Source organism: Pelobates fuscus, chromosome 1 (genome assembly GCF_036172605.1).
Source record: "Pelobates fuscus isolate aPelFus1 chromosome 1, aPelFus1.pri, whole genome shotgun sequence".
Classification (NCBI taxonomy): domain Eukaryota; kingdom Metazoa; phylum Chordata; class Amphibia; order Anura; family Pelobatidae; genus Pelobates; species Pelobates fuscus.
Window position 1 is genome coordinate 340442046 of NC_086317.1, and position 14711 is coordinate 340456756.

The window sequence follows — 14711 nt, forward strand, 5'->3', positions numbered from 1 at the left end:
TTTCACATCTGCCTTGGAAAGATAGTGCCTTCCAGAGAACTCTCTTAATTGTTTCCCTCTCCCCTTCCCCGTTTTGTCCACCCACTTGAATATACTTTGAGTCAGTGTAACAGAACGAGTGACCAACGATCACGACCCACTTCCGGGTCTGTGAAACGCAAAGTGGAACGCACGCAACGCACGCAATGACGTCATCCGGTTCCGTGAAACGCAAGTGGAACGCACGCAACGTACGTGATGACGTCATCCGGCCCCATGCCGCGAAAAAGAAAATCGAACATCAGCTGAAAGAACTTCAACACTGAATGGGGATGTATAAAAGGACTGTGGGAGGGATGTATTTTATTGCTGCTATTATATTTTATTGCACTTTATTGACACCAAGTCCCTGAGGAAGTCCAAGCTAAGGACGAAACGCGTAGGACGCTTTATGGTGACATGCTGTTTGTTTTAAACTTGAATGTAAGTTATTAAATACTTTTTTATTCATACTCTGGAAGTGCACTACATTTTTTGTATATATTTTCCCTCTCTTGAGATATATACATCTATGGATTGATGAAACTGTGAGGAGGGATAACATCCTGGACACTGAAGGAAAAATATATCACTCAAAGCTGTTTTATCTCCACAAATTTGTGAGTGACCAATTATGAATACATAACAGTGCCAGTCTCCACACAGTTATACGCTATGCTGTTTTGTTTTATTTGTATTTAGCAGATTGTCCCCTATCCTATTCGCATATACCTATTGAAGACAAGAGGAAGTCTTCGGGGATCTACCTGGATACTCCACCTATGATATAGGGGAAGTCCTGGTTTGCTTTCATTTATATTTTCTTTTCACTGGGTTGTGTTCACATATCTTGTTATTTTTGTTTGTATATTATCATAAACAAACAAGTATTATTAAATATATGGACAAAATAAATTAGATTATTTCTTACTTTTAGATAATGTGGAAATATTGTAAGCATATTTTTTTTAAAAAAACTATTTTTTATTTGTGTGTTTCTATCATTTACAATGCATTAAAATGTTTTTTTTTAAATCTTAAAATTTGTACTTTGTCCATTTTTTCATTTTTTTTTCCAATTGAAACTTTATTAAAACACTAAAAAAGGGATACATAAATGCATAAAAAACACAAAAAATCCTGATACAGTCGGCAAGTAAATTATGTAATAAAGTAAAACAACATAAAGTCCTCAAAATAAAAATTAGGCTGAATATCCGGTTACCGAACTTTGGCTCGTCTCACGTTTTCTCTGTCTTCTTTGATCCTTGATCTTGGCTTGTCCTTTCATATTCCGTCTCTCTGTTGTCCTTGACCTCGGCTTATATTCTCTCTCTCTTTTGCATAGCCCGGTCACTTTAAGGACCAGTATTGCAATCCTTTGTGTATGTGATCTGTCTGCGTGTTTAGGTTCCCCTGATAACCGTGAAAAGCCCAGATATGACAAACAGCCTATAACATCAGCAGGTATGCAGAGCTACATATCGTTATATACCGTTTATTAGTCTAACAATGTTAGTCAGGCTAAGTTTGCGTGTCCAGACAGTGTATATTATAACACTTGTACTGAAATCATTTGTCCTAGACACGGAGACTATAAACAGTAGAACACTTCAGAGGGCCCCTGGACAGTTGTCAGGAGTCATAGTCATAACTTAACTAACGCTAGTTAACTGAAGATGCCAGGAAACTTTAAATGGCGCAATACCAAGTTTAGTGACTAAATAAATAAAAACAAGATAGATTACCATGAGATGCTATGGTAAAAAATACTGCATCAGCCGGTAGTGTTTTTTGGCATGAATTTTAAAAATGAAAGAAATTAAGAAAAATGAAATCCGCTACAAACTACGAGCATCTGGTTCTCTGACAGGTTTCAACATACAAGGCAACATCTACAACGTGAGGAGAGCATGTGAGCATAAGTCCCAGTCCCACATCGCCAGCCCAGATGACGGCTGAGGTAAATTCCAAACGGATGGTAGGGGCACCCCAAGCGGCAGCTTAAGTTGCCCACTCAATGCTGCAGGACATTGTGTGTGTCAGCCTGAGAACATGTTGCGCCCAGCCTCCACTCCACCAACGTGGACCGAGTACCTCCGCCATTCCAGGGCCTGGTGATTTGAGTCCACCCTGACCATCTTCTCCATCTTCTTATCAGACCTGGGAGTATGCTAGATAGCAGGCGCTGCATTCCAGAAGGAACAGTGACTTGTTCAGCTTGACCAGCACATCCATTTCTTGAGCAAGGTGTGTCCGCCATTTTGCGTCACTCAATTGCAACTTCTCTTTGGTGCCGTGCGCCTACAGCGAAACAGAAGTCTTCTGGGTGTAGAGCGGAATCACCCCCACTGGTCCAAGAGGGTGGGTAGAGCACCAGCCAGTGCTTGATTTAGCTCTGGCGGCTCCAGGCTGGAGAACGCCTGCCTCTCCCCTCCACAGTACACACCAGGCCTCAGGATTTTCAGAGCAGTCGTCCAGGACGTGCCCACTTGGGATAAGTGCTTGTCGCTTATATTGGGTCAGACCTGGGCTAGAGCAGCTCGATTGTTGATTTGGTTTTGCATAGTGGTTCATCAATAGCTCCAAAACAGTGAATTATCTTGCTAATTCCCAGAGCCCATGCAGGACACGTCTTGCAGGCATGGCAGTCAGGCCTTTTCCTTTCCGAATAGTTTTGGTCGTGATCCTGAACACATTTTTTGGCCTGGCAAGCATTGAGTGGTTACCATGATGTTCCTGTATTTTCGGTTCATCCAGAATCAGCTCTATGCAAATAGAGTACAACCCAAATTATGCTGAGGATACAGACAGTTTGTTGCTTTAGTACTGATCACTCACAAATTTACACATTTACAGATACATCAAGAGATTCATACACACACACACACACACAGATACAAACACATACACCCCAGATTCACATACGCTCACAGATACATAGTTGTAAATGTCTAACTTGCCTGCTGCTACAATTGATATGTGTTTTTTGTGTGAACTGCAGGGATAAGAAATTGTTGGTAACTCAAGGTGAATTTAAAATAAATTAGAAATTTTAGTCCAAAGCTTAAAACATAGGTTGTATAAATTGTTCAGTGCAGCTATTTTGTGCTAAAATGTAAAATCCATTTTGAATTTACATTGAATTCTCAGGAATGTCACAATACTTTCCTGTTCGACAACGTGGAACCGATCCCCTCCTCAGGTCAAGCAGACAGAATGCACCGCGCAGCCGCACAGCTTGAACTATATAAAAGCAAAAATTTAATTACCAATTTGACGTGGGCAAACCTTTCCTGCTCTCTGTTAAAACTTCCCATAGAACTTCGGAGGCTGCCAACTTGTCTTCATGTTTGAATTTAAAAACATCATCTAGGCAACCCTATTCTTGCCCTTAATGGAGTTGCAAAGATGACATGGACCAATCAGAAGTCATGTAAACCTATATAATGCTTGTTTATTTGTATATCCATCTTTTTATAATCCTGACTGTGGCTATTTCTGACTTTGTCTCTATCTTTATATACATTAAGTCCAGCCACTCTAATGCCTAGTAATACGTCTATACTTAACCCTCTGTTTGTGGTTTTCCCGTATCCTGTCAGTTAGGGTAATAACCTTGTGACAAGGACATCACTTATAGAGTGGCTAACCATGTCTGTCTACATATGTACCTATTTATTTATCTTTTTTTTTAATTTTCTCTTCTTGGAATAAAATAGATTCAACATATTAAAGCGAAATGAGTAGTTGAATGTAAAAGAAAACTATTTTGTTGTAAAATGGACTTTAATAAAAATTATGTTTCAATTATATCCTCCCTGCTACATTGGACTAGGATATTTTTTTTTCTCCTAGAAGACATCGGGGTTATCTTGTAGTGCAAACCATACTGGATCTAGTAGCTTACAGTTGTAAACATAATACAATTATTTATTTCTAGGCAACATTTGTAATCTTAATACATCAACATATTATGTAGATCTGTACAAAGAAAAATCCAAATTCCAAGTATTTGATGAGAAGAGGTGCACATTGACTAAAATAGTTCAAACGTATGCGGTTTTGTTAAATTCATTTGAAGACCTAAACGTGGACTTCTGGTATGCAGGAGGTCTTTCTGGTCTTGAAGTCATCATGGTTAATCCTGCATGCGAGTAGTTTGGTCTGCAGAGAGAATATTGTGATGAAGTTATAATTGCAGTATTTAGTTAATGTACATTGCATTGTGAGCATAGATTCTATGATCTATAGAATATCCAGATCTTGCTTAGAGATAATTATATTAAATTTTTATCACAATACTTCTAAAGAGAGACCACCATTAACTTAATAGGCAGGTTAATAATTCACATTTTAAGACACGTGTACATCAGCTATAACCAGCAGAAAGTAGGCCTAAATAAGAAATTTGGGAGAACTGTCTAGAAACATCCATCATTCCAGCTTTTTCTTCTTTTTTTTTTTTTTTTTTTTGTGTTGCAGTTTAGTTGTCATTCTTCCACCATTGACTGTCAGGTGGAAAGAAACCATTGAGCAATGCTGTTATAATGCAGCAGATTAAACTCGGGTATACAGATAACACTCTGGGGAGAGATGTAAGTGGACTACTAGCATACAGAGGTTGTGGGCTCCAGTCTATCATGTTTCTGTAGATTAAAGTAGCTGGAGATGCATGGGATGTCTGTTAGCACACTAATGCAGGATTAAGGCAGCAGCCACGAGCTGTGCACGGCCTTTGTTAGTCAGCACTGTATGTGTGCTTGTGCACGGGCTGATGGCCAGCAGTATCAATGTTTTCATGGCCTTGACTGACCCATAGGGATTCCCATATGGAAACATACACCCATTGTCATAGCTGTGATAGCATGGGGTTTGTTTCTGTGCCCAAGGGGGGCCTTAAAAAGCCAAACTTGTGATATGCGAGTGATTGACAACAGTGATTTTTCTATTTGCACTGTGCGAGATTTGTCTTGTTTGGCCTCACCACAATATTTCTTTGCCACCTAGCTACTCTCTCAGGGGATCTAAGGGAGACTTCAGTTTCTAGACCAGATCTAAAGCCATGCTGATGAAATCTTAAAGGTTGAAACTTCACAGTACATGGTTTATAGTCACTGGTCCTTTTGGATCACAACCCATGCTATGATTTCAAATAAGCTGTGTTTAAAACAGTATCCATTGCTAAGGTTGTCGTCAGAAATGCAGGGTTAAATCTATCCATGCTCATTTGCATGTCAAACTGAAAACTCTGTGATAGTCGTGGAGACATGTTTTCTTGGGTTTCTGTGCCAAAGTGGGACTTTAAAAAGTCCAAACTGAGATATGCAGCTGATGCACAATAGTAATATATATACAGATCTCAACATTTCCACTCTTCACTAGACACTTGCTAGTGAAAATATAGCCCTGGCAAGTAGAACATCACCTCTGGTGAGTATAATAGGGCTTACAGTGGTGAATATCTTTCAAGGCCTGGGTAGTAGCATACGTCTTCAAATTTTAAGCCCTGATATAGATATATATATATATAAACATTTTAAGCCCTGATATAATATATATATATATATATATATATGTAGCCTACATTTATCAGCCACAACATTAAAACCACCTGGCTAATATCGTGTAGGTCCCCCTACCCTCGTGTTGTCAAAACAGCTCAAGACCTCTAAATGTGTAATTCAAGTTGCGAGATGGGCCCTCCATGAATCAGATTTGTTGTTCAAAGCATATGCTCAATTGGATTGCAATCTGGGAAATTTGGAGATCAAGGCAACACCTTGAATTCTTTGTCATGTTCCTCAAAACATTCCTGTACTATTTTTGCAGTGTGGCAGGGTGCATTATCCTGTTGAAAAAGGCCACTGCCATCAGGGAACACCATTACTATGAAAGGGTGTACATGGTCTGCAATATTCTCTAAGTACGTGTCAAAGTAACATCCACATGAATGCCAGGAACCAGCAGAACATTGCCCAGAACATAACAATGCCTCTGCAGGCCTAACTTCTTCCCATAGTGCATACTGATGCATTCTCCATGGTCTAGTTCTGACGCTCATGTCCTCACGGAAGGTACTTTTGATAATGGACAGGGGTCATCATGGATACCCTGACTGGTCTGTGGCTACACAGCCCCATACACAGCAAACTGCTGAAACCTTTCTATCATGGCCAGCATTAAGTTTTTCAACAATTTGAGCTACAGTAGCTCTTCTTCTGATCGGACCAGACGGGCTAGCCTTTGCTCCCCACGTGCATTAATGCAACTTGGGCACCCATGACTCTGATGACGGTTGTACTTCCTTGCACCACTTGTGGTAGGTACTAACAGCTGCATACTGGGAACACCCCAAGGGACTTGTCATTTTGAAGATACTCTGACCCAGTTGTCTAGCTATCACTATTTAGCACTTGTCAAGTCACTCAGATCTTTTCACTTGCCCATTTTTCCTGCTCCCCACACATAAAATTCAAGAACGGACTGTTTACTTTCTGCCTAATTAATATATCCCACCCCATGGCCGGTATCATTGTAACAATATAATCAATGTAATTCACTACACCTGTCAGTTGTTTTAACCCCTTAAGGACGCAAGACGGTTCAGGACCGTCATCGGCATTTTTCCCTTGCCGACCGACGACGGTTCTGAACCGTCCTAAATTTAAAATGTACTTACCCGATCGCCGTCGTTCCCCCGGCGGCGATCGGCGTTGCTCCCGTTGTGGGGAGACTGCCTGCAGCCCAGACAGTCTCCCCATGGCGGATTAGGACCCCTGGGGCCATGTGATCGCCCAACAGGGCGACCACATGGTCACAATAGGTGTCCTAGTCTCTGCCTGCAGAGGGACTGTCTGTGCTGACAGGCAGTCTCCCTGCAACTGTAAAATCATAAAAAAAATTAAAGTGAAAGTTAATAAAAAAAAATATTATTATATATGTGTATATATATATGATATATAGACATATATTATACCTATATAATATATGTCTATATATCATATATATAATGTCATGCTAAGTGTATTTTTATATTAATATGTACATATATTAATATAAAAATACACTTATAATTAATTTACACACGTATATATATATAATATATATAATAACTATATATATATTGTATATATATATTATTATAAAATACGAATAATAAATAATTTAAATTAAATTAAAAAAATTAAAAATAATAATAAAAATTAAAAAAAATTATATATCTATACGAAATGTTATTCTAACTGTATTTTGATATTAATATATATATATTTATATCAAAATACACTTAGAATGAAATTGTATATATATCTATGTATATATAAATAAATAAAAAGAATACGAACTATTCATATGTCCATATACAAAATGACATAAATAATTATATAAATATACACGTAGACTTCAAATATATAAATATGCATATATATTTAAATTCTACGTGCGTATTTATGTAATATTTTTACATAATTAAGTTATTTTATTGATTGCAATTTAAGGGACCTGCCTGCCAACCCAGGCCAAAAGTCTAGAGAATTTAATTTGCTAGCACTGTATTTTACCCTGTAACGTTCTACGACACCCTAAAACCTGTACATGGGGGGTACTGTTTTACTCGGGAGACTTTGCTGAACACAAATATTAGTGATTCAAAACAGTAAAACATATCACAGCGATGATATTGTCAGTGAAAGTGACTTTTTTTGCATTTTTCACACATAAACAGCACGTTTACTGATGATATAATTGTTGTGATACATTTTCCAGTTTTGAAACACTAATATTTGTGTTCAGCAGTCTCCTGAGTATAACAGTACCCCCCATGTACAGGTTTTATAGCGTTTTTGAAAGTTACAGGGTCAAATATATGGGTCAAATATTTTTACATTGAAAATGGCCAGGTTGGTTACGTTGCCTTTGAGAGCGTATGGTAGCCAAGGAATGAGAATTACCCCCATGATGGCATACCATTTGCGAAAGAAGACAACCCAAGGTATTGCAAATGGGGTATGACCAGTCTTTTTTAGTAACCACTTGGTCACAAACACTGGCCAAAATTAGCGTTCAATTTAGTTTTTTACTTTTTTCACACACAAACAAATATGAACGCTAACTTTGGCCAGTGTTTGCGACTAAGTGGCTGCTAAAAAAGTCTGGACATACCCCATATTGAATACCCTGGGTTGTCTACTTTAAAAAAAATATGTACATGTGGGGTGTTATTCAGCGATTTATGACAGATAATAGTGTTACAATGTCACTATTGATACATTTTAAAAATATATGTTTTGAAACCGCAATATCCTACTTGTACTTATAGCCCTATAACATGCAAAAAAATAGCAAAAAGCATGTAAACACTAGGTATTTTTAAACTCAGGACAAAATTTTGAATCTATTTAGCAGTTTTTTTCATTCGCTTTTGTAGATGAATAAAAGATTTTTCACATAAAAGTCAAAAAACATGTATTTTTTTCAATTTTTCATCATATTTTTTCATTTTTTAAAAATTAAATTACATGAGATTATATAAATAATGGTATGTAAAGAAAGCCCCTTTTGTCCTGAAAAAAACAATATATAATTTGTATATGAACAGTAAATGAGAGAGCGGAAAATTACAGCTAAACACAAACACCACAAAAGTGTAAAAAGATGCCTGGTCGCAAATGTACAACATCGCAAAAAAAGTCCAGTCCTTAAGGGGTTAATGTTGTGGCTGATCAGTGTATATATACGTGTATATATAAAATCAGAAAAAGGTGCCCATATGTGTGAGAGCATATTATATAACTAAACAATTAGCACACATTAAGACTTAATTTTATTTTTTATTTAACTTTCATTGTCTATGTTCCAGTTGATCTAAAAAGTTTCACCAGGACAATGAATGAAGGTCATGATGAAAGTTTTTAGATAAACTGAAATAATTACAATAAATATACAATTTGAAAGTTTCGTTTTAAGAATGCTATATTTTTTTAGATTTGTGTGCATTTTTTTGCAATTTATGCCAGATTAGGCAGCGGGCATTTACGTTTTGTTCATTTGTGTGTGCATGTTCTGCATAAATCTGTGTGTCATATTTGTGACCTTTATACATACTGATCAAATAACTCTTAGAGTGCTTTTTAAAAAAAAATAAGATTTAAAGAAACAGATATTATTGGTGTAGAGGTTGTTAGCATTTCCAATTTTTACCTGGAATGGAGATTGCTTCCAGCAATAATCGTAGCGCAAAAGATGGAGCCACCAATCAAGCAAAGTGCTGCTCCTGCCCATCCCATAAAGAGTGCAGGACCTAACTCGTACCTGCAGGAGGACATACATTAGAGGTCAATTGCTCACAAGCCTGCTTTGGAACATCTTGATTAGTCATACACCACTCTTCCCAATTCACTTTATCCCTATTGTTCTATAGGCAGTGATGTCACTAGGGTTGGTATCATGCTATGTGGTAAATGTTTTTGTACTAATGTTAACCGCAAACCATAATTCCCATATATCACTAAATGTAATGTTAATAGTATATGCAGGGGATGCATTGTGTGTGTGCAGGAGGCAATGTGTGTTTGCGTGCAGGGGATGTAGTGTTTAATAGGAGCTGTTTGTGTTGGAGGAGTGGGATAGGGCTTTAATTTGTGCAACATTTCGATTATTTATTACTGTGATAAATATAGTATTATTATTAAAAGTTTAATGGTTCTTGTGAGCTCTGGACTCATAGTATCAGAGCAGTGGCATGGTAATCTGCTGCAACAGTCCTGATCTGCATCCAGCAGAGGGTGAAACCAGAAGCTCTCTACCACCCCTTCCTCCCTACCACTTTGTATTGCTCTCCCTGTGCAGTCTGCTCCGCGAGTCTCGGCAGCTTTCAGATATAGCACACAGAGCAGACTGGGCAGGGAGAACAGCATAGAACTAGCAATTCTGAGCTCCAGGCTGCCTGTGGGGCGAAGGTACCACATACCATATCACTTTCTGTGATGATTAATTACATCCGTGGTAGTCTGCACATTTACCATTGATATAAACCTGTTATTTAAAATGATCAAATAAACATTTATAATAATCAGAATGCACATCAAACTTGTATTTAGTATTGAATGGTTTGAATTTTCCTTAAAGGACCACTATAGGCACCCAGACCACTTGAGCTCATTGAAGTGGTCTGGGGTCCAGGTCCATCTAGGGTTAACCCTGCCTGCTGTAAACATAGCAGTTTCAGAGAAACTGCTATGTTTACAAATGGGTTAATCCAGCCTCTAGTGGCTGTCTCATTGACAGCCGCTAGAGGTGCTTCCGCGCTTCTCACTGTGATTTTCACAGTGAGAAGACGCCAGCGTCCATAGGAAAGCATCGAGAATGCTTTCCTATGGACTGGCTGAATGCGTGTGCGGCTCTTGGCGCACATGCGCATTCAGCCGATGACGGCGAAAAGGCCGAGGAGTGTCCCCAGCGCCGAGGGAGCCCGGCGCTTGAGAAAGGTGAGTGTTTAACCCTCTTCCTCCCCCTTCAGCCCGGCGGGAGTGGGACCCTGAGGGTGGGGGCACCCTCAGGGCTCTATAGTACCAGGAAAACGAGTTTGTTTTCCTGGCACTATAGTGGTCCTTTAAAGTGATCCTGTTATCTGTGCATTTCATGGATGACACGTTTACATTCAGGTAGGTAAAGAGTCAGTCTATGCTATGCTTCATTGATCATCCAATAGAAACCAAAGAAAATCTGGGGGGACAGCCTTCCATAATAAACCACGCAGGGAGCATACATTAAACCACACTGTGTTCTGTAGGCTAAATTCTATATTATCACTAGGAAGCACATTACTAGAATGAGATTACCAGCTCTTTTTAACAGGTTATTTTTCTTATCTTTCTTAAATACTGAAACATATGATCTTGAAGGTTGCACTAGATTTCAGATTCATTCTCCCCTCCCCTTCCTACACCCATGTTAGTATTTACCTAAATATTGCTTTCTTGCCACACAGCATTGCACACTGGCGTGGATAGACTGCCCACATCCCATAATTCCTTATTGCCAGGTGCACACTAGGTTCATTTAAGGCGAGGCGGCTGCTATCTTGTTCCTTACAACTTTCTGCCGTTCTCCCTCCCTTACAATCTGATACAACTACCGGCTTTTGTATTGCCTCCTGCCTTATCCAAAAGTGCAGGTCCTGTGACTCTTACTCTTAGCCTCCCATGATTAACCCTTTCATCTATATGCCCTAATCCAGTCGCCTTTCTGCCATACTCCGCACACAGCTGATAAATTATTATTATGATGTTATTTATATAGCGCCATCAAATTCCGCAGCGCTTTACAATGGGTGGACGAACAGACATGTCGTTGTAACCAGACATGTTGGACACACAGGAACAGAGGGGTTGAGGGCCCTGCTCAATGAGCTTACATGCTAGAGGGAGTAATATTATATTAATAATGTGCCCTAATCCAGTCACCTTTCTGCCATACTCCGCACACAGCTGATAAATTGCTCCCTCTTATCATTCTCCTCCCATCGCTCATTCCAAGTCCTACATTTCATTTCTCTCCTCCCTCCTCCACTCTCAGCCAACATATTGCTGATGAAAATCCACTCTCATTTTTCTCTTGTGGTCTCTCCTCTTGGTGCTGAGAGCTGGTGGCATTTCCTCAATCCCACGGTCCTTTCCCACTCCCTGTGTCCTAAAGCTTGTCAGTCTCATTAGTGCCCAGTATGTCTCCCCTCCTTCATTACCTATGTATGAGGAGCACTCTCAAATATCTGTTTAATCTGCAAGTAAAGGCTTAATCTGTTCACAATCTGTTGATTTCTAACTCTCTTTACTCCTGGCGCTCAATATTGTTTTATAGGAAAACCCTCTCCCCAGGTTGCTGGTGGTAACTTTTTGGCACATTACTTGGTAGTGAAAGGGTTTATTCAAATTCCCCGCTCAGCTACCTTTCACCTCTAAGTTCCATGAATGTCTGAAAAGTTAGATAACTAACTTCTTGGAATCCATCTCGGTACTTAACCCTTTCCAATCTGGTTTCCACTATCCACACTTTACTGAATGAATAATCAACAAGGATTTACGGTAATTCACACAAAATGCCAGTGTCACTACTATTTATGAATCCTGCTAGATGTTTCTGCTGCTTTCAATGCGGTGGACACTATTTTATTATGACTTTCCTAATTCTCTCAAAATCACATTTTTGGAATCCCCTTACCTTCTATATATTTCTGTTGTCGTTTCCCTCTTATTTACCCACTTTTGTTTACAATCAGCACTGGCTCTCTTCGAGATCTTCCGATCTCCTAAATGTAAATGTGCATAGGGATTAGGGATTTTTTTTGTTCTATGTATTTGCTGAACACTATAGCCATTACTGCTGCCAAATGGTAGTTTGAGTTTGAGCGCAGGGCTTAATTTTTGAGAGTATTTTCTAAACGCAGAATTTGCTTCCACAACTGTGTCTGTTTGCAATCAGCTCAGTTCTCCTGCATGTGGTTGTTAAAATTCTTCTGTGCTTTAATCTATTCACTAACAACCAAATGCAGGCCTCCCAACAGTACCGATTTCCAAATGTCCTCTGGCACCATAATGCAAGTGCATCATTAGACGCTCTCATGCTGTGAACAGGCACAACAACCACGCAGAGAGTGCGTTAGGCAAACTAGGCATTCACCTAGGGCGCCAGCCTACTGGGGGCACCCACCGGGATGTTTCCTGGTAGGTTGCCCCTGTCTTGGGCCACAGCGCTGGGCGAGCGGCTCTTGAGCCCCCCCTACCCTAATCCTCTAGGTGCCCAAAGGTGGCCAATCCTCTAAGCGCTTTAAAGGTGTGGGTGCCCATAGGAGCCATGTCACAGGGGCCCCAGGAGGTGGCCATCTGGCTACCTCAGGGCACCCCCGAAGCTATGCTTCTTCAGTATGGCAGAGCAGGCACCTGCTTACCTTGATGGCAGGCAGGACCGGCGCCACCTTAGGGCACACTGGCCCTAGTGGTGCAATGTCAGGCTGACTGGCAGGATGTAAGCTAACTGCGCTCCACTTCCTGCCGGTTACTTCAGCACAGGTCTTACCTACCCGGAGCCGAGCATTCTTTCGCCCGCCCAGTCTCCTACCCTGGTGTCGGCAGGCTGTGTGGAGGGGGCGGGGATATGAATGACATCATATCCCTGATTCCTGTGTACCACACAGCTCGGCTGGCGCCCAGTGATTGGGCTGGGCTGCAAGACAGGACTCCACAGACCCGGACAGCATGTACCCCAGGGACCAGGTTGATTAGTTGTAAGTATGTATTTGTGAATGTCTGTGTATATATGTATTGTATATACTCGAGTATAAGTCGACCCGAATATAAGTCGAGATCCCTAATTTTACCCCCAAAAAATGAAAAAACGTATTGACTTGAGTATAAGACTAGGGTGGGAAATGCAGCAGCTACTGGTAAATTTCTAAATAAAATTATATCCCCCAAAAATTATATTAATTCATGAATGCAGTGTGTGTGTGTATGAATGCAGTGTGTGTGTGTGTATGAATGCAGTGTGTGTGTGTGTATGAATGCAGTGTGTGTGTGTGTGTATGAGTGCAGTGTGTGTGTGTGTGTATGAGTACAGTGTGTGTGTGTGTGTGTGTGTATGAGTACAGTGTGTGTGTGATGCAGAGCCTTGGTGGGGGGTGGGCATTTTTTATTTTATTTATTACTATTTTAATTTTTTTTGTTATATTAATATTTTATTTTTATTTTATTATTATTATTTTTAATATTATTAATATATATATATATATATTTTTTTCTTTTTTTTTTATTTGTATTTATTTTTTTTGGTCTCCCCTCCCCTGCTTGTAAGCTGGCCAGGGAGGGGGGCTCTCATTTCCTGGTGGTCCAGTGGTGTGCACTGTGTAGGAGGGGGCTGAAGGAAGCGTTTACTTACTTTTCCTGCAGCTCCTGTCAGCTCCCTTCTCTCTCCTCCGGTCAGCTCCACTGCAAGTCTCGCGGTGTGAGTGCCGCGCGTAGCGTTGCCATGGTAACCCGTAGCAACGCTCAGACCCCGCGGCTCTCGCGAGACTTGCAGTGGGAGCTGACCAGAGGAGAGAGAAGGGAGCTGACAGGAGCCGCAGGAAAGGTAAGTAAACGCTTCCTGCCAGCCCCCAACAGGACCACCGGGCTTGTAATGAGCCCGGCGGTCCTTGTCTGTATTATGGCAATGTAAGTTGCCATAATATAGACATTGACTTGAGTATAAGTCGAGTGGGGGGTTTTCAGCACAAAAAATGTGCTGAAAAACTGGACTTATACTCGAGTATATACGGTATGCATGTATGTATGTCTCTGTATGTATGTATGCATGTATGTATGAATGTCACTGTATGCATGTATGTACGTATGTCTCTGTATGCATGTATTTATGTCTCTGCATGCATGTATGTATGTATCTATATGCATGTATGTATGTATGTCTCTGTATGCATGCATGTATGTATGTATATCTCTGTATGTATGTATGTTTGTCTCTGTATGCATGCATGTATGTCTCTGCATGTATGTATGCATGTATGTAACTGTATGCCTTTATGTCTCTGTATGTACATATGTATGTGTCTGTATGTCTCTGTATGCCTGTATATCTTTGTACGCATGTTTCTGTATGCCTGTATGTATGTATGTATCAGTATGCCTGTATGTCTCTATATG

At 40.0% G+C, this 14711-nt stretch overlaps 1 protein-coding gene across 2 annotated transcripts in view; it reads right to left on the reverse strand.

The window, feature by feature from the left end:
- Nucleotides 1-3788: 3788 nt before the first annotated feature.
- Nucleotides 3789-14711, reverse strand: part of CLDN10 (claudin 10) — a 36048-nt gene continuing 25125 nt past the window's right edge. The window contains exons 4-5 of one of the 2 annotated variants that reach the window (XM_063425763.1): nucleotides 9220-9330; nucleotides 3789-4185 (exon numbers count right to left, since the gene is read on the reverse strand). In XM_063425763.1, the coding sequence (XP_063281833.1) occupies nucleotides 4068-4185; nucleotides 9220-9330 (229 nt within the window). In that variant the 3' untranslated portion in view covers nucleotides 3789-4067. The remainder of the gene's footprint in view (nucleotides 4186-9219; nucleotides 9331-14711) is intronic. The other variant, XM_063425768.1, reaches the window with a different exon arrangement.